At 34.6% G+C, this 27846-nt stretch overlaps 3 protein-coding genes and 1 pseudogene across 5 annotated transcripts in view; 1 reads left to right on the forward strand and 3 right to left on the reverse strand.

The window, feature by feature from the left end:
- Nucleotides 1-5354, forward strand: part of LOC148942041 (uncharacterized) — a 39561-nt pseudogene extending 34207 nt beyond the window's left edge. The window contains exons 12-13 of the transcript XR_016143203.1: nt 2101-2384; nt 4871-5354. The product of XR_016143203.1 is annotated as an uncharacterized LOC148942041 (transcript). The remainder of the gene's footprint in view (nt 1-2100; nt 2385-4870) is intronic.
- LOC148942039 (uncharacterized) overlaps nt 1-27846 on the reverse strand; it is a 532991-nt gene that overhangs the window by 262050 nt on the left and 243095 nt on the right. The window lies entirely within an intron of this gene.
- Nucleotides 103-26231, reverse strand: PTPMT1 (protein tyrosine phosphatase, mitochondrial 1). The gene is made up of 3 exons (XM_089103473.1): nt 26209-26231; nt 1689-1920; nt 103-621 (listed from the first exon to the last, which is right to left on the reverse strand). The coding sequence occupies exons 2-3, from the start codon at nt 1893-1895 to the stop codon at nt 175-177; spliced, it is 654 nt and encodes a 217-aa protein (XP_088959599.1). The 5' UTR covers nt 1896-1920; nt 26209-26231; the 3' UTR covers nt 103-174.
- LOC148942043 (formylglycine-generating enzyme) overlaps nt 6682-27846 on the reverse strand; it is a 71092-nt gene continuing 49927 nt past the window's right edge. The window contains exons 1-2 of one of the 2 annotated variants that reach the window (XM_089103471.1): nt 26209-26223; nt 6682-7910 (exon numbers count right to left, since the gene is read on the reverse strand). In XM_089103471.1, the coding sequence (XP_088959597.1) occupies nt 7003-7893 (891 nt within the window). In that variant the 5' untranslated portion in view covers nt 7894-7910; nt 26209-26223 and the 3' untranslated portion in view covers nt 6682-7002. Of the gene's footprint in view, nt 7911-26208; nt 26224-27846 lie in introns of those variants that run through there. The other variant, XM_089103472.1, reaches the window with a different exon arrangement.

Genomic DNA, 27846 nt, shown 5'->3' on the forward strand with positions numbered 1-27846 from the left:
AATTTCTCTATGGTCAGTTACCCCTAAGACTTCTACTTGAATCCTTGCAATTCAAGGCTAAGTTAACCTGAAAACTAATCGAATATGAAAAAAATAAAACATATTTATTGAATAGTGTCAAATACAACGCTAAAGTGAATTTTACTTCCCTGTTGTCCAAAAAATACAATAACTTTAGTTCTGCTCAGTTTTCAAGTCTTGGCTGGTTTTATTGTCACCGTCCGGAGTAACTCTTGGGGATGCACATGTTTTATAAAATTCATTCAGCGCTTCCATATGAGGTGGGTGGAGAAGAACATGCGCCCGTTTGGACCTCATGAACTCGATTGCCTGTTCTGGAGTGTAACCGTATTTTTCCATCAAATAACAGCCGACCAAGGTAGCACTTCGTGTTCTACCTGCTTTGCAATGAACGTAAACTGAATATCCATTTGTTTCCATGTCAAGTATGAATCTCACACCTCGTATCAGTTTCTCTTGTTCAGGAGCGTCAAAAAAGTCAACAGCGCTTAGTTGCATGAATTGAACACCGCTTTTTAACCAATCATCGGATGAGTTTGAAAAGTACAGTTCATAGTCCTCATTTAAACTTATCACGCCACGTACATTGTGTTCATCTACCTAAGAAAACATTTTATTAAAAATCAGATATTCAGTGCTCACAATAGGAACTTAATTTATTTCAGCAATATAACTGTAAAGTATTATCCTTCAGGCCCTTACGTGGGTGGGGGCTCCTGGTCCTGGGAATCTAAGGTGTTTGGTATTATTTCACATAATTTTCGTATGTAGACATACTTTTCCTTCTTCTTTTGTTTTCGCGAATTTACTTATTCCACGTAATTGTTAGTTTAGACTACTTCAATTGGTATATTACTCAAAAGAATCCTCATAGCTTTGGGTCTCAAAATGAACACATACTAAGTGTACAAGCTTTGAGCCAATACAGTTTGTTATTTGGAAAGTAATGGTCATGTTCTGTTTTGAAGAGGTAAAAAATTGATGAGACCTCCAGAGAAAAATTTACTTGAAATTAGTCATGATTTGGCAGTTGTTTTGTATTTTCAAATTTTTGTTTAAAAAAAAGTCTTAAGATTACATCAGTACATATGGAGCTGATACTGTTATACCCCCCGCCCCTCCCCCCCCCCTCTACCGTAAAAAAATATGTTTAATGTTTTCCATTGAGTGTTTTGGTGGACTTGTAATTTGACATAATTCTGTTAATGTTCTACTGGCATTGTGAATAAATCATTTTAACGACTAAAGTACCTTGCCACTGTTAATTCGTAGACTTTTTTTGTTTTTGCATAAATTTATGTGTAAAAACTTAATAAGTTTTCCTTTATGTGATACTCATTAGTAAACATTTTCGATGATTAGAATTTTATTTCGACTAAGCTCTAATAAGGCTGTCAAGAAAAGACCTAATAGCTATGAAGGTCCTGCTTTCCCCCTTCATGTACAATCAAAAAACAAACTCAAGATTCTTATTTTTTACTCAAATATGTGCCCCCCCCCAGGATAAATTTCTGCGTCCATAACTACGCCCCGTATGTAGGATGGCCTCTCAACTAAACGTCGAATTTTGTTACTGATAGGAGCAATGATTAGTATTAAAAATTGCATTAATTTTTGATTAGTATTTTTAATAATCTAAAATGAGTATTAATTTCATATAGACTTACCAGTTCTTTAGTCATGCTCGGAAACGGGAGTGCTCCAAGAATAACAGTCTGATCAACACGATTGAACCATTGTCTCCCTGTTACTCTCTCCATGACAAGGTTATAGGCAAGTGAAGGCAGAAACGCAGCTCTTGCAAGCAAATGCCTCATGCTGGATGAAGATGCGTACTGGTCTTCCGTTTGATCTGTACTAGATTCGTCAGTCATGTTTACCTTTTAAATAGCACTTGGTCTACAAAAGATACTTTTCTACAGGACAGACCTACTACGAATAACTTAGTTATAAAAGAACACTTAAACTGAATGCAAAGGTAGAAAGGAGTTGTTCCTTCAGGCAAGTTAAATAATATACTCGGTCAAAACAGATAAGTATAAATGAATCTAAATATTATTTTCCTTTCTCTTTTTTCAGATAGCCATCATGATACTAGCCAACGTCCTCAGGTTTCAGAACATCACAAGGTGCATGTGATTCCTCTGATTAGCCCCACTGTCCCTGCTTCTGTTCCGAACAGTCCGGTGAAGCCAAAAATAGATGCATCAATTGTGCCAAGGAAAGAACCGGTGTGTGAATTTAAAGCCTTAGATCGTGGCAAAGATACGAGTCAGGTCTGTCCTGACTGTGTTGGTATCACTGGTCCTGGCGAACCTTGTTTACACAGAAGAGTCGTCCTTAGCTTGGAGCAGATGCTAGAGGTAAGGTATTGTAATGAACCATCCACCAACCTCACTGATTATTCTTTGTTTTGTGTTATTGATTAAGTTGCTTCACTTCCTTTTGTGTTTAAGGTCTTACTTTTACGTTAATTTTAGCTAATCTTCATTTTCGGCACTACTTTTTATTGGCTTTATAGAAACTAGTTAGCTGAGCCACATAGAGAATATAGAAACTAAAAATGTGGCATTAGATGTTGTTAGTTATTGAAAAGTTCAAGTTAAAAGTTTTTCTTTCTTTTGGTGGATTACATTTTTTATATATATATATATATTTTTATTGTAACGATTACCTTAAGAAGCCGAAAATTTATTTAGAAAGTTTAAAATACTAGAAAGAAGGCAACTAAATTGTGCTCTAGAAAAAAGAAAATCTATTATCAGGTCTAGAAAAGCAGATCTTTATGTTGGAGAATCCCAACCCCTTTCTCATTGAGATTGATCCAAGGAACCCTCCTAGGAATAATTAGGCACAAAATTATTGTCCTGATTTTAACCCCCCCCCCCCTTCCTAGTTCGGACCTGCGTGTACGTAATTATGATTGCAGTATCTTTCGAAGAAATAGTAGTCTTTCAAAGAAATATAATATAAGAAACATTCGAACATTTATTTTTTTAAATGAATTTGTCAAGTACCGGTAGGTGTGCCACCTATGCGTGCCGTATAAAATTTATCACTATTAAGCTGTTTTGTTTATATTCCGTCTCAATTTAGCCTGTAATGTAGAGCATAAGGTTGGAGCTTTTCTATATGATGAAAACGAAAAAAAAAAAAATAATTACTTGGACTTCCTAATTTTTGTAGGTGAAATAGAATATGATACTGAGAATAAAATATAGAAATAGAATATATATACAATATAAAGGTGAAATAGAATAGATTATAGAATCATAACAAAAAAGACAAACAACAAATGATAATGTACAAATGCCATTAGACTAAACTAGTTCACGCAACATACTGGAAATACAGAGAAAATTTTTATTCAATTTAAACTCTCAGCATGCATGTCCTAGAAAATTTATTTTGTGGGGGAGGGGGGGGGGATTCGAAAAAAATTTAATATAGAAATAACAAAGGCATTATGAGGAGATTGTTACAGCTTACGTTTGTTACTGATTCCCAAAATGGCTTGCTAATTTAAAAAAAAGAGAAAAACAAATATACTGGAGAGGTATGATAACTGGCTTATGTTCTAGATATGTCTTCTTTTTGTATCTTACAGACGTCAAATTTAGAGCGGATTAAGCTATAGTAATTTTTGACTCACTACTAAGTATTCAAGTTTCTATAAATGTTTATAAGCTAGTGAAGTATTGATATCAAGTCACAAGCATTACATAAGCACTATTTCTTGCTGAGTTTTAGTGCGTAATATAAAGGCAATTATTTCTCTCTTTAAGATAGATAGTTTTAATTTCTTAACACTTTTTTTTTTACACCAGTTGTAATTTATAGCTGGATTTATTTGAACAATAAATATTACAATAAGAACACACCGGTACTTGTTTGGAGTACAAGATACGTTGTTTAGCATTAAAATTAACAAAGTTCTGAGCAATAACTTTTGAGACATAGACTCCCAAAGTTAAGTGGTGAAAATTAAATCCCTTACTTTCAGTTCTTATTTTGCATAACCCATAAACTATTATAAGACCAATTTGTAGGACAAAGTATAGCTTATTGGTTGAGGCTGATAACATTTAACTCGAAACAATCAAGTGGATCTGTTGTTATATAAAGCAAACCCTGGCAGAACTTATAATATTTCGTAAATGCACGTAGGAATATTTAGTATCAGGTAATTTTCTGCATAAATCCTTGCAAAAATAGAAAATAAAAACAAGATTTGATCCATTATAATACTGACACTTCCCTACATTTAACATTAGTAACTGTGCTTATATCATCAGTAAAATTCATATATGAATTAGGTGATTATAAAACAACTTTAATATCTGTATAAATAATATCGAATGTATGTCTGTGTAGTTCCTGTATGTATTACTATACTGTTCATTCGATTGCTGGAAAGAAACTTAAGAATTTGTTTAGTATGCTCTTGTGAAGTTTTAGATATAAAATGCCCCCCCCCCCATCAAGGCCCTTTTTATACTTTTCTTGTTGACTGAAAACAGAGACTGCTGATCACGAATACTTGGGAGTTTGTTCCATTCCCATTTTCTGGATATTAATTACCCAAGCCTTACGGGTAAGTTTCTAATCCTAACTTAATTTTTCAAATAATTTTAATTTAAAAATACGATCGTTATTTTACATGGGGGTAATTTTCGGGGGGGGGGGGAATTTCTGCGGAATTTTTCTGTAGGATGGATTTTTCGTGAAGAATTGTCCGCGGCGGATTTCCCTTGTATTTCCTTCTTTTGAGACTGCTGCCACACGCGACAGGTAAGCAAGTTTAATAATAAAAAATGTATTTATTAAAACCCGATAATTTATATTTAAGGAGTCTTGTTCGTCTGATGGAGAAGAATCTGCTGAGCCATTGATTCCACTTGAAGAAGTTCGAGCCTTTCAAGATCGAAAAAATACTTTAGCTGCCGAGCGTGAATTGCTTCGTATTTCTCTTCGTCGAAAATTTGATAATTTGTGTAACATCAAATCCAGTTCTTAAGTTCCGCTCTGTTAAAGATTTTCACTCATTCCCAAAAAAATTTTGGATTTTATTTTCAAAGGATGTCTTAATCCTATCTGAATTTGTGTCTTGGTTTGCTGCCCTTCTACTTTTTTTGTTTTTTTCCTGTTGCTTGTGATCAGCAATCAATCCAAAACCATTCTCCCTCCCCTCTTCCCCTTTTTTCCGGATTTAAAATGCTTTAATGGAACTGATATGAAAAGAGCTGAAGATTATCAGGTGATGGAGAATATCCTGTTATTATAAATATTAAGCAGCCGTTTTATTAAATAAATTGCATCCTGTGTTCATTAAACTTTCTCTTTTGTATTTAGGTATGCAAGATAGGTAATTAGTGTCTATCAGTTGGAGTTGAAGGTGGTGACTAAACCATCACTAGTGTAAAAAAAAAACTAAAGAGAAAGATATTTTGAAAAGGAGGGCTTGTAGTGGAAGTAGTCAACAATGGTTGAAAAGAAGCAATTTAGCCACCTAAATTGCATCAATAACAGTATTGCTGTTTTGAATACATCAGCTCTTTTTAAGGTCAGCTAGTCAAATTCTTGTAAATTCTTGCATGATTATGAGGAAATTTTAATAAGGGATAAATAATTTGCCAACCAATTAGATATACTTTCAATGGATAAGAATTAATGAGTACTTTAAAAGGCCCCATAAGAGCTCAAATTTGTAAGCCCTTTTCATTCTTTGAGAAGTTAGCTATATAGGAAAGACTGCATCAAATTTGATAATAATAAAATAAAAATAATATATTTTTGACAAGTAAGAGTTTGACTTTTTGACGCAATTTTGGATTAAAAGTTTAAAGGTTTGAGGCTTCAGTACCTGATGTAAGACCACTTATTATAGACTTTAGTGTCAAAGCACTTGACTCTAAGCAACTAAGACTTTTGTGAAGCAAATTTGACTTGGTCCAATCTAGAATACACTTAAGAGCATTTTCTATGCTTCAAAACAAGGAAATACAAGAAAAGCCTGGTATTATTTTTCACTAGTTGACCAGCGCATTGAAATCAAAACACGCAATATAACTCCTTTTCAACTTCCTTTGCTAGTTAATATTCTGCTGACTGTTTTATGGACTTCGTCAGATAGGCTTTAAAGAGTTCATAGAGGGGTCATAAATAAACTTTTTTTGCTGTGTCAAACCCTACGTTTTTTTTCAAATAATAATATAACCCTTTTCCAAACGGTCAAACAAAAAGAGTTTTAAGGGAAGTCATTTTTTTGGGGGGAATGTGATCTGAGAATTCCAAATTGTGCAGTTTTAGCTTAAGCCTCCAGATGTCCCTTGCAATGATCTCGGGTGAAATAGTCCAATCCCTATATACATCCTTGTACCTAATATACAAAACCATATTTGGCGCACCTAAAGATTACCATGCTGAAAAGATTCAAGATTACTAACTAAGTAATACTTGTGTAAGGGGATGGTAATTGCAAGAATTATCTGTGGATTCTTTTAAGCAAAGACTCTAACAAATGCATTAAACCTCGTGACTAAACTGGAAAGTACTAGCAGCATATTGGACACTTTTGATACCTGATAACATAAAAAATGCCATTACAAGGGGGGGGGGGGTGTCTAATACCCTAATGTATGCTTGAGGCCAAATAACCTTGAATTATCTGACCAGTTTCAGTGGAATCCCTTTGTGTACTGTATGATAGTAAAGTATTTACAGTAATAAATGTAAACAATGATCATCGCAATTGAAAATTGCGATGATCAATGAAATGAAATTGCAAATGAAAATTGCGAAGGGCGCAATGTAGTAGCCTACATTGTTTAAGACATATACACTCAGGCAAACAAATAAAAACAATTTATTGACATTCCATGATCAAACAAGTTAAAAAGATATCTGAGCGCGTCCAAAAAGTTAGAGGAGAGGTAAACTTAGATAAGGTCTCAAAATAAACAAGCAAAATAAAAATGATTATTAATTGATAGTTTTAGCACATCGAAATCCTAGGTTCGAAGCACTGCTGTCTGGAGTAGCATGAGCACGTGCAGCACATCTATATCTATAACAAGATTTTTTGTGGCACAGGAATGATCCACCCTTCTTCACTCTTTCCTTCTTATATTTAACATCTGTTTCTTCATCAAGAGCTCTTTCAATACTCCACCAGTCTTCTACCCATTCCCAGACGTTTCCTGTCATATCATAAAGACCATAACTATTTGCAGGATATGTTCTCACAGGCGACGTGAATAAAAAACCATCATCACCTGTGTTTACTTCAGGAAATTCTCCTTGCCATATATTAGTCATATGTTGATTCTTGGGCAGTAGCTTGTTACCCCAAGGAAAAAGCCTTTTTCTTTTTCCACCTTGGCAAGCAACTTCCCATTCTGACTCTGTAGGAAGTCGTTTATTTCTAAATTTACAATATTCAGCTGCATCATTCCAAGAAACATGTACAACTGGATGATGTAACTTATCTCTAATTGTACTATTTATACCCTCTGGATGTTTCCAAGACGCTCCGGGTATGTTAACCCACCATGGTGCAGCCAAAACCACCGAATGATGATCTTCAAACGCCCTTGAACTCAGTTGACCTTTGAAGACAAAGGAGGAACCAAAATGTTCTGCTTCTGTTTTGTATCCAGTTTGTGAGACAAATTCATTGAATTCTCCATTAGTAACCTCTGTTTCATCAACTTCGAAACTAGGAAGATGAATGCTGAACATGGGACCTTCTCCATCTGCAACAAAAATTGGCTCATCTGTTCCAATATAATATACCCCGCCAGATATGTTCACAGAGATGGTGAATCCAAATAAAATGATGAACAGAGAGATGAAAAGAACATGAAAGGACATAATATTTCTTTGTTAGCCTAAAAATGGAAGAGTATTAAACTTCTCCTATTCTTGCACATATTTCAGAATTACAATTGTCAACAATAACTATATTAGGGGGAAATAAGAGAAAACTCACACAAGAAGCATGTCAGAACCTCTCTAAGGCAATTCTTTCAAAGGCTTTATTAAACCCTCCAGTCTTTGGAACTTACAACACATTCCCAGGTCATAAGATTCAGAATGTGTGTGCCAATAATAGCATTCAAGAATTAAGAGAGGTTCCATACGTTCCATAAGTTCTTCAGGCTACATTTTTTCACAGCAATTTAATTTCGATCTTTAGAAGAAATTCTTCAGGTAAACCACAATTGGTTTAGCTTTTGTTGAACATGCAAATAAGACTATATTCATAATAAACTTAAGGACAATACCCAATTAAGCTACAGTTTTTGCTTATTTTCATAATAGTTGTGGTAATTAAACTGAATAAACCTATTGTAAATGTGTCTCATGTTAGTAAAAAAGATTTGCCTTTTCTGATTAAGCTGTTACAAAACACATCCAAAGGAATTACACACACACACAAAAAGTAGAATAAAGGTGAACTTGTACTTCTAGCAAATTATAATGTGCAATTCAAGGTTGCTTTTTAGAAGCTTAAATCTTTTTTTTTTAATTAATCAAGAAGTTAGATTACAGACAAGAAGAAGAAAAAAAATAACAAATAGAAAAAATCTCCTTTTTTGGCTAATTTCCCATTTATTTACACCAGACAAAAATTTTACAGCACTGAATGTGCTGATTTAGCTGATTATTCTCTGACTGAAAAGGGGGAAAAAACTGTGTGCACCAGCAATGAAGCCATAGGAGAAATACTGGATATTGTGATATCCGTGAAAGGGGATGCCATGAGTAGTTCCATGGGTAGGTAGAATATTTCTTAGCTCTTTTCATATAAAATGTTCTATTGAGCAAGAATCTGCTAATGTAAATTGACGCATATCCCAATACACATTGATCTCACCAATAAACACCCACGAATCTTGGCTAGTTATTTAGGAGTTATTTAGCTTTTAGTACATTTTTAGAATAACTTCTCATTCCAATAAAACCAACTTTCTGAGTAAATTGACAACATCCCCCCCCCCATCAAAATGAGTGTGAAGTACTCTTTCTTCCAGAAGATTATGGCCTGAAAATTAACTGTTTTGTAAGGTTAATAATAATTTGGTAAGGTTAATCTGTATTGATAGTTAACCTGTATAGTTTTAAGCATTGTCTTTCTTTTGAGTTTGTGTAATGATAGGAGTATCATCAGTGGCACAAACTAAGATCTGAAAGGGGAAATTGCCCCCCCCTCCCCCTGCTCCATAGTAAATTACGCTCCTGACTAGAATACTCACATAATATTTTCAAAGTAGGCATACCATTTGTATTTTGCCAACCCTAAAACTTATTTTCAAAATGTGCATAGCCCAGGAGCTCCATCACAATACATCGCGAGTTCATTGAGAAAATAAGCAAGAGGACCCCAACCTCCCTTGGTTCCATCCTAGCATTAGCACTATGGCATCCTTCACAAATTATCTTTTGCATAGTGTATGTTGAATGAACAAATCAAGCACTTGTTTTTGTAAAAAAGAGCTCTAATTTAAACTAAATTACCACAAGCTGTAACAATACCAAACTAATCAGTTTGTACATATCTCAAAAATTAAGCTGAATAAAACATGCAACAAAAAAAAACTATACAAACAACTAAAAAATGATAACTCAGAGGTTCTACAGATATCTTTTGCAAAATTATATATAATACAACTGCATACAGAAAAAGATCCCGCCCCCACATATACACACAAAGACACAAAATTCAAATAAAAAATTGTGCTATGACTTCTAATAACACCCAACACAGTACCTACTTGTCTAAGACGGCACAGCTGCAACCACCCCTCCTTCATCCTAATCACCTCAAACTAGATAGGCAGCAGAAAAACTTGACCATACTCTTGCACATGGAAGGAGATCACTCCATCTCCCCGAGATTGGTCCAAGGAACCCATCCATTTCCAGAAAAATGTTGCTAAAAAAGGAACATTTTTGTGGTACCCCTTCCTCCTCCCCCAAGGGTTTGGCAAGGGTGCATCTATGGTCCTGACTTAGCTTAACTTCGCATAACTTTAACTTAGCAAAACTGGAGGAAGTAGAGCCATTCTGTTGTAAAGAATATATTTAAAATTTAGCCAGTTTAGTTCTATCAACAGAATTAGCAAAATAAATCAAACATGACTACTTTTTTCTCAATTTCCTGAAGAATCCATATTGTACTTTTATTAATGGTGCCTGATCCTAAAAAAATACATATGTAAAAATAGTTTTGTGTTTCTTTTATTTTAAAGACAAGGATAGAATGTAAACAAAATAAAAAGCAACTATTTGTATCACTTTTCAGATGACGATAGAGCAGGCATAAATTTAAATACATGTACATCAGATCACATTAGTAAGCTACTCACTAGTGAGAGAAGCACAAGTACTTGTCTGCCCCCATTTTGTATAGCTTTGGTGAATAGCAAATCCCAACAATGGGTTAAATTGCATGGTGACGCAGAACACCATCATGGGAGGATCCTTGATAGGAGGACAACTGCAGCAGCGCGTAAGATCCAGATCTATGGACAACGGCCTCAGAAAATGGCTGCCTTGATCCTGACGGGGTACCGGCAAGGCTGGGGTTCTTGCAGTCAACTCTATTCCCCCTTGAGAAGTGGAACACCTTGAGGAAATTATAGCCAAGTAAACGACGCAGCATTCGCACGGGATTTTGATTAATGGATAATTGTTCTGGGCTTGGTCTGTTTTGTTGGACGTTTTCGGGCTGAGAAACCTCTTCCTAGCTAATTTATCTGCTATGGATTGCCTCCCCATAGTAGCATTATGCTTGTATGTATGAATATATAATGAGTCAGAGGTAATAGATTTGAGATTGTCTGTGTAGGGTTTTGACTCTTGTTGATAGAAGAGCATCTGAAAATCAGATTGTGACCAAGATGGGCCCAGGATTGCACAATACCTCCATTCAACTGGAGGTCCCATTGACTTCTTGCTGTCCGGTGTTAAGCCGACTTAAGCGCTTTAGTGTAGACCTGAGAAGATGTGTTGGTCTCCATCCTGCACTAGTTCTGGGACCATTGCTTTTCCTCAGGCCAAAATAATTTCATTGCTTTAAAGAATATGAAAATTGCAACTTGGAATATTACGACGTTAAAAAATAACTATCATATCGACATTTTGACTGACGAATTCAGACACTTCGAACTGGACTTAGTAGGGGGTTTCAGAAACTCACATTCCAGGGACAGCAAGCATGAAAGTAGGTGTAAGCATGACATAGAATTTATTTACTCAGGCAGGAAGGATGGGGTACACAAACAGGGAGTAGGGGTAATGATGAATAAGAAAGCTGCTAAGTCCTGTTTAGGTTGGGAGGTATTAATAATAGAATACTGATCGCTCATTTTATGGCTAAAAATTGCAGGGTATAAGTCATGGTAGTATATGTCCCTGCGGAACCAACTGAATGGAGATAGTAGTGACTCAAATGAATTTTACTTACAGTTACAGGAACAAAAAGACAGGGTCCCAAGAAAAATATGGAGTTTTTATTACGAGATTTTAACGCCCAGGTTAGTAAAAAGAGATAGATGGTAACCACGCCTAAGTAAATTTGATGTAGGAAAAGAAAAGCAGCAATGGTTACACATTGGTGCAATTTTGTAGGAATAACAATGTAGTTATAACCAATATAATATTTGGTCATAAAATGACCCACAAGGTAATCTGGTATCCACATGATGTTAAGACAGCTAGCATTACTGGTTATGTTATTGTAAATTAAAGACTGGCAGTATCAATACAAGATACTAGGTTATATAGGAGTGCTGTTATTAATGGTAAAAGTAAAGATCACCATCTATTGTAATTTCTAGGGTTAGTTTAAAGCTGAAGTCTTGGAAGGGTAACTATTTTTCAGAAATTCATGACGTTGGTAGACTCAAGGGTGACAATTTGAGAGAAACTTTCCAGGAACAGTTGAATACTTAACTAGAGAGTTTCAGATTTGCCAATGTAGAAGACGGATGGAATAATTTTAGGAAAATAATTTGTAAAGTTGCTTAGGAACGCAGCTAGGAATACTAGTTAAAATGCATTATATTTAATAGTGAAGAGGAGGGGCTTGTACAGGAATTATCTGAGTGACAGATCATATGAAAATAAGAGGAATGTAAAGAAAGTATAGAAAGCGTTAAAATATGAACTAAGAAGGTGTGAAGCAGAGTCCATGGAAAAAACTGCCAAGGATCTGGAAGACTTTGCTAGACGGCATAATAGTAAAATACTATACTTGTATGTTAATAAATTGAGAGAGTATTCAATCTAGACATATCCCAGTTAAAGATAGGAACAGGGCCACAAATAGTGATAAAGAAGAGTTAAAGAGTGATGGGCAGAACATTTTAAGAATGTGCTAAACCAGTATAGAGTTACAGGAAAAGATATAGAGGAAAAAGAAAATGTGATACCTTGGATGTGAAGGAAGATTTGTTTTGCAAGGTAGAATTAGCAACAGTACTAAAAAGATTAAAAGTACTGATAGTTAGGTAAATCAGTTTCTTGAATATGGTGGCTATGTGGTTAGAAATATGTTACTGAAGATTATGAACATGATTTTTGAAAAAGGGGAAGCACCTAGAGATTTTAGGAAAGCCCTAATTAAACCCCTGTATAAAAAAGATGATAAGAGTGAGTGTGATAATTATAGAGGCACTAGCCTGGTTTCTGTAGGTTGCAAATTACTTAGTATGATGATACTTTTTTTACTTAGAAATGCTGTAGCCAAAGTTTCAAGAGAATAACAGTGCAGTCTTATGAAGGGTAAAGGATGTGTTGACCAAATTTTCCCTCTTCAGTTAATAATTGAGAAGTGTCTGAGTTATCAAACATCTTTAGTCCCCAGTTTTATTGATCATGAGCAAGCATTCGATTCAGCTTATAGAAGAGCCTTAGTGAAGGTCTTATCCTTGTATGGTCTACCAGACAAATACATTAACGTGATTAGTGCTATGTACATGAATAACGCTGCTGCAGTTAAGTTAGGCATTGAGATTATTAGCTGGTTTCACATTAAATAGGGAGTTAAGCAGGGTTGTGTTCTATCCCCATTTATATGGACCATTTTGATAGACTTTGTCCTAAGGAATGCAGCAAAGGCAATGGGAGAAGATGGAATCAATTGGGGAAGTAAAACTCTCCTAGGCTTAGATTATGCTGATGATTTAAGCACCCTAGATGAAGGTATTAGCAAAATGAATGAACTTTTCAAAGTTTTGAAGTTCAAGGTGCGAGGATATATTTGAAAATTAATGTTAAGAAGATTAAATTGCTAAGGCTAGGACTAAGTGAAGATGAAAGGGTGATGTTAGTTTAATATAGGCTACATATACTGATATTTAGTAATCAAAATGTTAAAATTATTTGATTTATTAAAGTTATAAAAGTAAAAACATTTATATTTTTTTCAGTAAAGCGCAAATTTTGTTCTGGCCATGGGAAGGCATAGGGGTTTTGCACCCAACTTATGTTAATTTCTGCTCGTTTTGAGTTTGAATCGGTTATTTATTGTAATTTCTGTTGGTTTTGGGATTCATTTATTTACCGATGCTGATTTGTGGTAGTTTCATGCTTGGTAGATTATTTTATTTTTGTTCATGTTTTGTGGAAAACTTATTTTGTGGATAAAGTTTTTTAAAATTAATTTCTGTTCATTTTATATTGACATAGTCTTTTCAGGGAAAAAGAAATAATAACTTTCAATCTTTTCGTTTTTTAAGACTTTATAGTTTGGCCTGCTATTTGTACGCTGGAGAAAAATTTTCAGCAATTTTTAACAACATACACCCTTTTAAAAATCTGGACAGAAATAGTAGTTTATTTTAGTTTCATACCTACTCTAGTTGACCTGACATGGAAAACTTGATACCGTTCGCAAAAAAATCTGTTTACTTTCTTTGGTAGCTTGGATACACTTACGCTGTTTTTATTTTGTTAAATTTTAAGAGCAGAAATGGGAGGGCTGGCGTGGGAGGGTGGGAGTGGAAGGGGGATTAGTTGCCCTCCAATCACTTTTAACTCTTAATAAGGGCATCAGCTCTTTCTATTTTCAATCAAATAAGCTCTTTTCGAAGTTCCCACGACAACCCGTTTGATACGAAGTGCCCTGGTGTAAACAACAACAACAACAAAAAATATAACTAATCACTTTCGACTCTTAAAAACTAGCCTTTGAATGAGCCTGTTTTGAAGTTTCTACAACAACGCCTTCTATAAAAACCTTATATGCCCCCAGGGCATAACTTAAAACTCTTGCCCCGAGGGTTGTGGGGGAGTGTCCTCCTCAAAAACATATTTTCGATCTGGAAATCAACTACACTGAACAAAATGGCTATCTCCAAATTTTAATTGGATGTGTTTGGGGGAATGATGGGCGTGGGATGGGGGGGGGCTAGTTGGCCTCCAATCACTTTCAACTATTAAAAAGGGCACTAGAACTCTCAATTTCCAATCGAATGAGCCCCTTTTGAAGTTATTACAATGACCCCTTCCATATGAAGTGCCCTGTCTAAAGGAAAAAAATAATACATAGTACATTGTGCCAACATTGTTCTTATATGCCCTCAGGGCATAACTTAAAGGTTTAACAAAAGGTTCCTAAGGTTTGTGGGAGTGTCCTCCTCAAAAAACATTTTCTATCTGGAAATCAACTAAGCTGAACAAAATTGATATCTAAAAATTTTGATTGTATGTGTTTGGGGGAATGTTGGGCGTGGGCGGGGGGCTATTTGCCCTCCAATCACTTTCAACTATTAAAAAGGGCACTAGCCACTCCAATTTCCAATCAAATGAGCCCTTTTCGAAGTTTCTACGACAACTCCTTTGATACGAAGTGCCTAATTGAAGAAGAAGAAAAAAAACACATTGTGCCCACATTGTTCTTTACTTAGGCAGCACTAGCGCACTGCCTATGATTAGGATTGAAATGAAGCAAGAATCATAAAACAGATTCTGACTTCTTAATTATGTGCAATTTGGCACTTGTTCCATTCTGAATGGAAAATTCTTGATTTACAAAAATAAATCAGAAAAAAAGAAAATGAATCAAACTCTAAGAGATTAAAACCTAGATTTCTAACGTTATTTTGCATTACATTTAATTAGCGTGTAAAGAAATGCAACCAGATTAGCATCATAGCCCTATTCTGCAATAATATGTTAGCAAGCTGGACCTTTTTAATTAAGGTTTATGGACCTCAACTTTGCCCCAAGGGCAAATTAAGGTACATTGAGGCAAGCATTAAAGCATTAGACAAGACAATTATTGACACCAAGTTTTGCACCCAAGGTAGCCTACACATTCTCATTTGTCATTATTGCACTTCCTCAAAGAAAAGAGTTACATTATTTCCACAGGGTTTTAACGTTAAATTTTGAATAAAGCAAAAAGTATGATAAATGCAGTAAAGAATAATACTCATTCATAGCTAGCAAAATGTATGCCCTTTTTAAAAGAATGTTTGTACACAAGGATAATTCCAATACACTAGAACTTTTTCAAGACAGTGGCAGTTACATATTGATAAATTATAAGAATAAAAAAAAAACTAGGTGGATCTACTAATGGCAACAACAGTTTAAATCCCATTATTTTCAGGGGATACAGTATGTCATGTCGTCATAATATGTTATGACAGAGTGGTTTAGATGACCTGCAAAAGTCCCAATTCCTGGAATTGTTTTGCTCAAAATCTTGCAAGGGAGGATGAAGAAAAAGGATCCATCAGATTAAACCAATAAATGGCATTTGTTTCTCAAGGGTTCTAATAGGCTTTATGTGTGATAGAACTTAAAATAAGATGAAACATGGGAGTAATTTTTAATAATGTGTTACCATCAGGCTTCTTAACACTGTAATAACTTAATTAAAACTATAGTGCTACAGTTGAACCATGTAAACATTGAAGTTTCTTTTTAAAGATTAAGAAAAAAACACGCTTTTTCAACTGAAAGTAAGGAGCAACATTAAAACTCAAAACGAACAAACATTGTTCCGTATAAGAAGGGGTTGCCCTCCTCCTCAATAGCTTCCTCTTCATGCTGAAGTTTTTAGCACTTTTAATTAAAATAAAATTTGGTGGAAGGGATGAAAATTTGAGAGCCATGGCTAATTAGAGTAAAGCCAAGACAAATAGTCTCTGTGAGAGGCAAGCTGGATTATTTTGAACAAAATGGCTATCTCAAAATTTTGACCAGATGCATTTGGGGGGAGGGGACTAGTTGCCCACAAATCACTTTTGCCTCTTATCAAATAAAAAAGAAGTTTTTTTTCAACTGAAAATAAGGAGGAACATTAAAACTAAAAAACAAACAGAAATTATTCTGTATATGAAGGAGTTGTCCCCCTCCTCAATATCTTGCCCTTGATGCTAAAGTTTTTAGCACTTTTAGAAAAGCTTCCTCTTCTAATTAAGTGACCCTTGTGTTTCAAGAGTTGTTCTTAAAAAATTGGGACAGTCAAACTTTAGCATAAAGAACAATGTATTGAGGAGAGGGGGGGGGGGCAACCACTCCATATACGGAATAAGTTCTGTTTGCTCTGGGTTTTAATGTTGCTCCTAACTTTCAGTTGAAAAACTTTTTTTGTAATTTAATTTCTGATGGTTTTTCGAATAATGCTGGTAAATCTCGCTCATCCGTCAAAAAAAAATTCCCTCCTTCCCCAGGACAATTCCTCAAGAATAGCTCACATCAAAAATTGAGCTGGCAGAGAGAAAGTAAGACAAATAAAAAGAATTTTGCATAGGAATTCTGTCAAATTCCTGTTTCTCCCCAGTGTAAAATTTCTCCTGAAAGTTCACCCCCACACATTTCCTATCCCACAAAAAAAAATTTCCATGGAAACCCATTCCGAGCATGCCCCCCCCCCCCACTTTAAAAATGTCTATATACTTCCCAATAGCAAATACTATATGTGAACAATGGGTAAATTTAATAACTTCCAGGCCTTTCCCCATGGGCTGTGGGGGGCCATGTTACCCCTAAAGACACTGTTATTTGATCTTTCAACAATGCTGAAGAAAATGGCTATCTCAAAATTTTGATTGGACGACTTTGGGGGAAAAAGGGGTGTGTGAGGGGGACTAGTTGTCCTCCAATCTTTTTGGTCACTTAAAAAGCACACAAAAACTTTTAATTTCAGTTGGAATCCACCTTAACCCACTCTTCTAGAACCACTAGTTGGATGCAATCACCCCTGGGGAAAAAACAGGTGATTTTTGTATTTGGGAACAGCAATGAGTGAGGAGTATTATATTTTCTCCTTCTATTTTAAGTGCAAATTAAGGTTTTCTGTCTGATTTCTTTTGGCATGAAGAGCCAGCAGTCAAAAGCTTACAAGTCATTACAACATCATCTCTTTGACGCCTGTAAGCAAGCATTGGGAGCTTTAGATTTTTCAATTGAGATGGATAGTCAAAATTCTTCTATCCATCAACAGCTTTTGTTGCCTATCTTTGAACATGTTCTATTTTTGCTGATCAAACTTGTTCAGGAGTATTGCAACACACATCCTAAATTCTAGCAATGGTTGCACAAGACCCTTGTACAGTTTGGTCACAACTTTGGAAAATCTGCTGCATACAGTATGCTTGATTACACCAGGGGTCTGGGATGTTTTGGCAACTGCTTTTTGTGCATATTTGTTAAATTTTAGTTCTTCATTAACAACAATTCCCAAATCTCTCCCCTCTGCCAAAGAGTCAATCAATTGTCTTGAACCATCCCCTCTTATCATACAGTACTACTACCTTACATTCATTCTGCCAAAGTGCATTGACTTGCATTTCTGAATGTTGAATTCAAGTTTCTGCTTACAGACCTATAGTGAAATCAAATTCAGGTCTTCTTGTATTGAAGCTCTTGTAACTGATGACTCTGCAGAGCCAATAAGCTTTGAATCGTCAGCATAAAGGCTCATCTTATTACTTACAGCTTCTGGAGGATCATTAATAAGAAAAAGGAACAAGGTTGGACCTAAGGTTGTTCCCTAAGGCACTCCACTGTAAACTTCTGAGAAGAATTCTGGCCCATTGTCCCTATATACCTTAACTCTCTGGTATCTTTCTGAAAGGAACTGTATCACCCATTCTATAACCTCCAAATGGATACCAATAGCTATTAGTTTTATCTTCAGCTGGTGGACAGACTTTATCAAATGCCTTCACAAAATCTAAAAGGATCATGTCAACTGGAGTATTGAGATCTAGCAACTTAGTGATATAGTTATAAGCATCTATAAGTTTAGTCTCAACTGAGCACCCAGATCTGAAGCCATGTTGGCTGTTTGTGAGCAGTTTTTTAATAAATAAATGTTTTGTAATTGGGGTACTGACAATTCCTTCAAGAATTTTACCAACTGATGAGGTAATGCTAATTGGTTGGTAATTGGTGACATTATTCCTACTTCCACCCTTGTGTAATATTTGCATTTCACCAATCTTGAGAAACTACTTTGGTATGGAGAGACATTTGGAACAGTATTGTTAGGGGAGGGGCAAGCTCCAAGTGGGCCTCTTTTAAGGTCCATGAATGAACTCCATCAGGGCCAATAGACTTATTTGGATTCAGTCTTTTGAGCTGCAGTTCTACATCCAGAGGTTTGATGGTGATAATTTACATGGGTTTCTCATTATTGTAATTCATCATTTCTTGCAATGGATCATTATCTGGAGGTGTGAAACTGACTTGAACTACTTGTTCAGGACTTCAGCTATATCTGCAGGATCGGTTATTATCATTAACCAAGAGTTCTATTACTGATGTCTACTAAGCTTTTGAATTGAGGCATATTTCCAAAACTTCTTTGGAATATTTTGATGCTGATGCTATTGACTCCTCATAGTTTTTTGTAAGTTCTCTTGTAAGGAGCCAGACTTTATTTCACATCAATTTGAAATTGTTATAGTTTGTCTGTGTTGGAATGTCCTTGTACCTTCTACAGAGTTTCTTTTTCTTTTGGATTGCTGGCCATATTTCTTGTGTCATGTAAGGGAGCGTTCTCAGTCTTTGCTTCCAAGTTGTTGTTGTATATTTTGCACTTGTCTGCACAAGCACCCTTTTCATATCAAGCCAAGCTTTCTCTATTTTTTTATTTTAAACAGAGGACCAATTTTGGTTAGCTAAATCTTGCCTGACCTTGTTGTAATTTGTAATCACATGCTTTTTAAAATTGTCTATTGGTAAAATCTAGTTTATAAGCAATGGCTATATGGTCACTTGCCCCAAAAGGTGGCTCTGGGTCTACTCTTTGGGTTTATTCCTCATCTTTAACAAATGTGAGATCCAGGAGAGTTGGGTTCTGGCCTCCTTGGTCTTAGTTGAGAAATTAATAGCCTGATATAACAAGTGCTCCTGTAGGCACTCAAAGAGTGGGCCAGTTGGGTCATCATTATTACTTGTAGCAAAATAGCCATCAAAACATGAGATTTAGGACGGATTAAAGTCTCCAACAATTAATAAATTATGAGAAGGATAACTCATCATTGGACTTGTAGTATTTGTAATTGCAAGGGTGGGACTTTTCTGACAGGGGGAGCTTGGGCCTCTATAAATACATCCTATAATTAAAGGACAATCCTTTTGCTCAATCTTTATCCATTTATTCTACCCATGGTCCATACTGAGAATCAAGTTTAAGGATTCCTATCTTCAGGGTTGATGTGATGTAGCCTAAAAGACAATTTCTCTTCCTTCAGGATTCACATGGTTTGAAACTATTGGAAACCCAGGGATCTGGATTTGTGCATCAGTAAGTGACACCAAAGTGTTCTTTGGTCTAACTTCAGTAAAAACAAACACACTCATTTCAGGCCTGGTTGAAATCACAGCCTTAATTTTCGTCTATTTTGGCGGTGATGCAATCTACATTACTTTAAAGCACTAACAGTCCATATTTATGCTCAATATAGGCATCATTAATACCACTTAACTCTGAATGACAAAATTGGAAAGATGAACAGCTTGAAGATTTTCTGCTATAAACACTAGACATAGGCCTACTGGCAAATAACTCTTCATCATCTATTGTAAATATAGGGCTTACATTTGACATGTTTACACTATAATCTCTATAAACAGTACTATTTATACAGTTTTGGCTAGCAGCAATTTCCTCTGCATTTCCATTACCTGCACCCTGGGGAGGGTGGAGGCATTTGAGAGTTTTTTGGGACAATCTTGTTGCTGTTAATTATTAAATTAATTTCACCACCTGCTTATCTTCTATACAGTTCTTCATATAATTTCTGGGTTTTTTCATGGGCGTTTTTGATACATCATTTGTGAATTTTACTTTCCCTTTTGTCTCAAATGATTTCTGGAGAATCAATTTTGTGGCCTTGAATTTGGGAACAGAGAACATAATCAATGGTAGGCATAGAGTTTGGGGTTCCAGAAGCAATTGAATTCACTAGACAGTGGACATTTGAGATAGGAACACTAGGGAGCTTGTAATTGTTAGCTAGATATTCACAGACAAACATAACATCATCAGTTTGGGTAGCAACTCCAAATAAAACAAAATTTAATCTTCTTTTCTGTTTATCATGGTGTTCAAAGATCAGTCTTTACTGATCAGACTCTTTACTTCCAAATTGTTCATTTAGGGCTTCCCCCAGGTCAGTTGCCTCAGCTGTATTTTATAGAAAAGTTTGCTGATTTTGTTCTTTTATGCATTGTCAGGGTAGAAACTATTATATTAAAAAGAAGCATAAAACAAGGAATTTAATTTTACTACTTTATTTTGTTATGATGTTTTAGTCAGCCTATGTAAAATTCATTTATTTATAAAAAAAAGTGTCCAGGTTAAATTCAACTTTAGGGGCTTTTGGTGATCTTGCCAAGTAGTTGAGTTAAGTGAACAAAACTCTTAGGAATAGATTCAGAGCCTTAATGACCTCTTGGGGAGGTGTTTTGAAGTACCTACATCCGCTCCATCCCCCTCCAAAGGGCACTGACCTTTGGTGAACTTTTCTAATATTTTTGTTAAAAATTTTAAGATCAATTTCCTAAATTCTGGAAAAACCCTAGACACAGGTTGAAAGATGAAATAATAGGATTTACATTTTCAAAAGTCACTGAAAAAAAGATTGACAAAATAAAATTAAGGTAAGAAGTGTTTCATCAAAATATAAACAAGTATAGACTTATCTTGCATGCAATCTTCAAAGACTTAGAAACAAGAAAAGGGTATAGATCAATAGCATGGTAAGATCTTCCTGGAGTATATCTTAGGCCCTGAATTTATTCCTGAAAATTTTATTCACCTATCTCAACTACTTTTCAAGATTGAAAGAAGCCCATCAGCTAGAACTTTACCAAAATGATTTAAAAATGAGGATAACACTAGAAGGAAACATAATAGCCTAATCTGATTAATAGAAACACAATGCATATTAGTCTAACAATTAAATTGCCATCCCAAAATATATTTGTGTTCTCATTTGATTTTCTTTAATTAAAATTGCAATGTCCACTTGAGTCTGTGCATCCTCTGAATCACTTTAGTACAAGGTAGCCAGCATACTTCACAACAGTACTAAAGTGTGGTGTAAGTAGCTACATCATCACACAACTTTGTAAATAAACTTGGTTGTAATGTTCTGTTCTTTATATAAATTATAATTCTTTTTTTTTGTGAAAATATCTTTAAGTTCCCCACTCATATTTTTTATGAGAGCTGCTCTGTGGAGCATGCAGTGCATTGTGAGCACATTGGGTGTTTTTCATTGTAATTACTGCTTGAAGGCCATTTCTGTGTCCTGACATTGACTTTACACCATCTCCACAAAACCAAATGCAATTTGAATTGAATTTATTGAAAAAAAAGAAATACATAAATATTTAACAAAATCTACAGTATTTTACATACAAAAACAACAAATACTTCAACTTAGTCTCTCCTATAAGGCTCTATGGCAAGGAAAAAACAGGGGAGAAACAATATGAAAAATTAAACAAATACATCCATCAAACATTTTTTTTAAATAATACACTCACAGCACCAACCCAAACAATCGCCCCCCCCCCAAAAAAACAAAAAAAAATTCACAATATGCCTTTGTCAGTAAACAAAAAAGTTTCAATGATATTAGTCACTGGATGTGGCTTTCCCAGGAAAGAGTTTACAAAAAACATATATTCAGTTATGTCATTCTCTTCAATATATTGAAGATATCTAATTAAAAATGCAGTTTCAGCTACCTCAGTTCCTTCTTGTACTTGTAAGGCAAAATTTGAAGTGCATGATCTATATGAGAAACTAAGTCTATATGTGAATTGTCAGAAAAGCAGCCATGATAGACGGAAAGAGAATAAAATAAAGAATTTAATGGTATCCTTCTACAGTACTGTTAATATTTATTTATTAATACCAAATGCACCAACTTCAACAAAGAGCTTTATTTGACATGTTTCCTTTAGAAGTAGGCCTAGGCTAGGTAATCACTAGAAGGTTACCTTTTAGTTAAGGTCAAGAGTAGGGGCTATTGAGAAGGAAACATCTTAAGAAACCAATTCTTGCTTCATAATATAAAGATTAATTGTAGCTAACACATATCGACTACAGCTCTACTATACTTTACCCCCTCCTCTCTCTAATGTGCAAATATGTAGCCCCAAATTACATATTCCCATATATTGTATAAAAGTATCTCTCTTGTTTCAACACATCTACCTCTAAAATTGAAACTATGACAAAAAAGAAACAGAAAAACATGACTGAAAGGTGGCAGAATGAATGTTAAACATAAAATTCAGGCTGTAATTTGTACCTTTGAGGGGTGGGGGGAGTAAGGTTTAGTGAAGCTGTAGTCTAAATGTTTTTATTCTGCATTTTATGAATCAAGAAGAGCTTTCTTAACATCTTTTCATCTCAATAGCCTCTACTCTAGATCTTTGCCTACCTTAATTTTCTTTCTATCTGATTTCTACCCTATACTAGGCCTCTGCCACTTTTTTAAAGTTAAAACATGTTTTTTACTGTCTAGTAACTGGTAAATTCTGGAATGGTAAATTTGGAGCAGTTTAAATTACTGACATAGGAATAAGATGAACATACCACTCAAGGCCTTTACTTATTCTCTTTCTAAATATAATAATTACTTAACCCACAATTTCAATTTTAAGCTCATTATGGACCCTCAAAGATGATGCCCTTTTCTCTTTTTTTAGCTATAGCCTATAAGATAAGGATAAGAACACAACAATTCTTAGTTTGTCAATGCAGAACAATTGTAGTTAATACATTCCATCTGCAGCTCTATAACACTTTGTCTCTACCCCACCTCCTCATGTGCAAATATATAGCCTAGGCTAGCCTAGCCCAAATTATATATTTCCTATACATTTTCTGGTTGCAAATTTTGTCAGAGTTGACTCAATTCATGAGTAGACCAGTATAAACAAGAGTGACGATAACAGAGATATATAAGCATCATTTATAATAAGAGAAAATATATCATCCTTTGAATGATAAAATTGAATTTGCAAGTAAAGTGCTTAGGGAAGGTGCCCAATGGATATTCTTAAAAAAAATACATTCTATAGAATGTAAAAATAATATCCAACTACACTTAGTATCAAGATAAAATATCATGCTAGACAGATGATAACATTTTTAAGACTCTTACACCTTTACCTACCTATCTGAATATTTGACTGTCTATGCAATATACAGAATATCTACCTAGTTGGATAATAAAATAGCTTAGTGTTTTGGATATATATCCAAATAGCCAGATAAGAAGATTCTCTAAGCAGTTTTGGGTTAGTATCCAACTAGCCAGATAAATTGTTTCTCTTAGGAACAGCAAGAATATCCACCTAGTTGGATAATAATGTAGCTTAGTGTTTCTGATATATACATCCAATGAGGCAGATAAGAAGATTCTCTAAGCCGTTTAGGGTTAATATCCAACAAGCCAGATAATTCATTTCTCTTAGGCACAGCATGAACATCTAACTAGATGGATAATACCAAGTCTTAACACTCCTGATATATATCCAACTAGGAGGATAAGTAAATTCCATTAGGCTATGCAGTTTTGGGATAATATCCAACTAGCCAGAAAAATTGTTTCTCTTAGGCACTGCAAGAATATCTAGCTATGTGGATAATAATGTAGCTTAGTGTTTCTGATATATATCCAACTATGCAGATAAGAAGATTCTCTAAGCAGTTTGGGGTTAATATACAGCTAGCCAGATAAATAGTTTCTCTTAGGCAGAGAGAATATCTAACTAGTTTGATAAAAATGTTGCTTAGTGTTTCTGATATATATCCAACTAGGCAGATAAGAAGATTCTCTAAGCAGTTTGGGGTTAATATCCAACTAGCCAAATAAATCATTTCTCTTAGTCATAGCATGAACATCTAACTAGGTGGATAATACCAAGTCTTAACACTCCTAATATATCCAACTAGGAGGATAAGTAAATTTCATTATACAGTTTTGGGATAATATCCAACTAGCCAGATAAATTGTTTCTCTTGGGCAAAGCAAGAATATCTAACTAGGTGGATAATAATGTAGCTTAGTGTTTCTGATATATATCCAACTAGGCAAATGAGAGGATTCTGTAAGCATTTTGGGGTTAATATCAAACTAGCCAGATAAATTATTTCTCTTAGGCAGAGAGAATATCTACCTAGTTTGATAATAATGTTGCTTAGTGTTTCTGATGTATATCCAACTAGGCAGGTAAGAAGATCCTCTAAGCAGTTTTGGGTTAGTATCCAACTAGCCAGATAATTCATTTCTCTTAGGCACAGCATGAACATCTAACTAGGTGGATAATGCCAAGTCTTAACACTCCTGATATATATCCAACTAGGAGGATAAGTAAATTCTATTAGGCTATGCAGTTTTGGGATAATATCCAACTTGCCAGATAAATTGTTTCTCTTAGGGTGAGAGACTATCTACCTAGTTGGATAATACCTAGTACCCGGTTTGAACCCCCCCCCCCCCAAAATTTTTGACTGACTCGAAAATAAGTCAATAATTAGTAAAACCTAGGTAAAAATCAGTAAAATTAGTCGAAAACTGAGTAAAAAATTAGTAACCCCCCCCCCAAAAAAAGTCAAAAATTAGTAAAACCCCCCCTGAACAAAAATCCTGGATACGGCCCTGCACCTTGGTAATCTCTTATCTGACCTACATTAAGAAGCTATAATAAACATTAAACAAACAAAAACAACTTTTTTTTTTGCTGAAAATAAAGAGTGAAATTAAAACTTAAAACGAACAGAAATCATGCTGTATATGAAAGGGGCAGTCCCCTCGTCAACGCCTCGCTCTTTACGCTAAATTTTGAATCTTTGTCGCAACTCCACTTTTAAAACAATAAAAACTTTAGCATAAAGAGTGAAGCGTTTTGGAGGGGGCATTCCCTTTTATATACTGCATAATTTCTGTTTGTTTTAAGTTTATAATGTGGTTTATAAGTTAATAAGTGGATAATGCTGAATCTTAGATCTTCTGATATATATTTAACTAGGCAGGAAGTTACTTAACTAGCCCACCTAGTTTGATTAATATCAGAAGGGCTAGGATAAAGTATTATCCACCTTGTTAGATGTTTATGCTATGTCTAAGAGAAAAAATTGTCTGACTAGTTGGATATTATCACTAATTTGTATGAAGAATTGACTTACCTGTCTAGTTAGATATATATCAGAAGCATTAAGTTAAAGTATTATCCACCTAGTTAGATATACTAACTTGGCTTTAATGCTCTATTGTATTTGTCTAGCAAGATAAAACAATTTTTCTTTTAAATTTTAATTATTTTCCAAGTTGGATAATTTCTTATTAGCTTAAAAGGATTTTTCAGATAGCTAATTAGTTGGATAATTTTGTCAATAACTAAATATGGTTGGATATTATTTTTACATTCTATAGAATAGAAATTTTTAGATAATATCCATTGGGTATACTCCGAAGTGCTTAAAATTGAATTTGCAAGTAAAGTGATTATTATTTTCCCAAAAAAGTAGCCTAAATTATGGTAGGCCTAGGCTAATTGTTGCAGCACCAGTTTCTGTAGGAGCTGAATAGACTTCAATTTAGGAATTCCATCTCAAAGAAATATGCAAAAAGTTATATCTATTAAGTATCATTTATAGGACGAAACGATAGACATAGTTTAATCTTTAATTACCCCTTTCAAAATTATTGGGCTAGATAGTACCTCTATTTCTTCTTCTTTGAAATCTGAAAAGAACATCAACGCAACCTAGTACCTATTTTGAATGGGGGGAAAATTTAAAGCGCTATCTATAACTACAGAATAAAAGGTTACTTTGAGGCGTTGCACCGCGATTGACAGTCAAGGCAAAGAGTATGGGAAACTATATAGTTTCCCATACAAAATGTCATGGCTTTGAAAAAATACCAAAATATTTCCAAAGCAACTTATTAGAGACAGGAGAGACAAATCAAGTACTTTTCCTCATTCCGAATCACGTGTAGAACTCACTTTTTGAATAGGAATTAGTATGTTTTCCCTTTTGTGGAATATAAGAACTTCTCGTCTTCATCGGTGTGTTTTTCGAGTCTAGTATGAACAGGTTTTATCGTAGCCAAGACCATTTCTAAGAGCTATGGGCTCAATCCGGAAAGAAATTATGTGGTATACGTAAATAATTATTACTTACAATTTATTTCTTTTAATAAAAGCTCTAAAATTTAAAACTATTCTAAAAAAAGTAGCTACGCAAGTAATCCTTGTAGCCTGAAATACCTTTGTGAAACTATGTTCAAGAGTAATGCGAAAAGGGATAGAACTAAGGACAAAAACTTTACTGAAAGCTACGTAAATGGTTTCCATTGTGTTGTCCATGCTAGCGATCACTTTGTACGAACCAACAAAAAAACTTTGATACAAAATGAATAAACTTGAATACAACACTTTAATACGAAAAAACCACCATTTTTGATGATTTATATAGCCTTGAGTATGTCCAGTGTAAAATGTATCTTCTCTTCGACTATACATTTTTTGCATTACATTCAGTTTATCAATTGTCAAAAATACTCAATTTCGTTAGCACTCTTGTTATTTTTTTTATAAAGTTCACAATCAAACAAATTTACTAAATCCTAACTTACGAGTCATAAAAATGCAACCAACGCAAAACACTTTCAATCAATTTTTCTTATGACCTTACCACAAAGTTGAATTTCAATGTGGGAAGCGAGACTTGTGGCAGATTAATGAAGAAACAGGCAAGGTAACAGCAGTTTTAAGGCTTAAAAGGTTAAAGATTACACTGCAATTATGTCCAATTTTGATAAAATTAATACAAAGAGCGATACTTTGAAGCAAAGAAGTAAACCACAAGTGTCAATGGTTTATTTAAAGCCTATTATTTGAAGTTTGTTTAAAATTATTTAGTGTTTATTTAAGATAGACTGCGGACATTGCTGTCATTAACTCATGTCAGTTACCTCTTTCAACAAAGACAATGTTGGTTAAATGGGTCTCTCCTCTTTTGTGACGCTTGTGGTGTCGATGATGACGTACACCAAATTTTATTGAAATCTCGTAAATTTTACATGCAACTGTCATATCTACTTTTTTACAATTGCCATGTCTACATAGTACTTTTGTTTCATGTTGGGCTAGAAAGCAGTTGGTCTAAATGCTAGAAAATTTTTATAGAATTAACAAATTTAAATACATAGTTTGATTTGCTTATATTTGTTACTGCTTTTTATATTTCATATTGTAAGGTTAGTTCTTGGTGCTTACATTATTACTAAGTAATTAAGTGAGTAACAGCTATATTTCTCGTCT

This window comes from Artemia sp. Qi Xiang Cuo, chromosome 17 (assembly GCF_049724085.1).
Source record: "Artemia sp. Qi Xiang Cuo chromosome 17, ASM4972408v1, whole genome shotgun sequence".
NCBI lineage: Eukaryota > Metazoa > Arthropoda > Branchiopoda > Anostraca > Artemiidae > Artemia > Artemia sp. Qi Xiang Cuo.

Excerpts from the sequence above, each read along its gene's own strand:
- PTPMT1 (XM_089103473.1), bottom strand. The coding sequence starts at position 1,895 with ATGACTGACGAATCTAGTACAGATCAAACGGAAGACCAGTACGCATCT. Across the intron at positions 622-1,688 it reads CGAGCATGACTAAAGAACTG|GTAGATGAACACAATGTACG; the intron begins GTAAGTCTATAT and ends ATGTTTTCTTAG.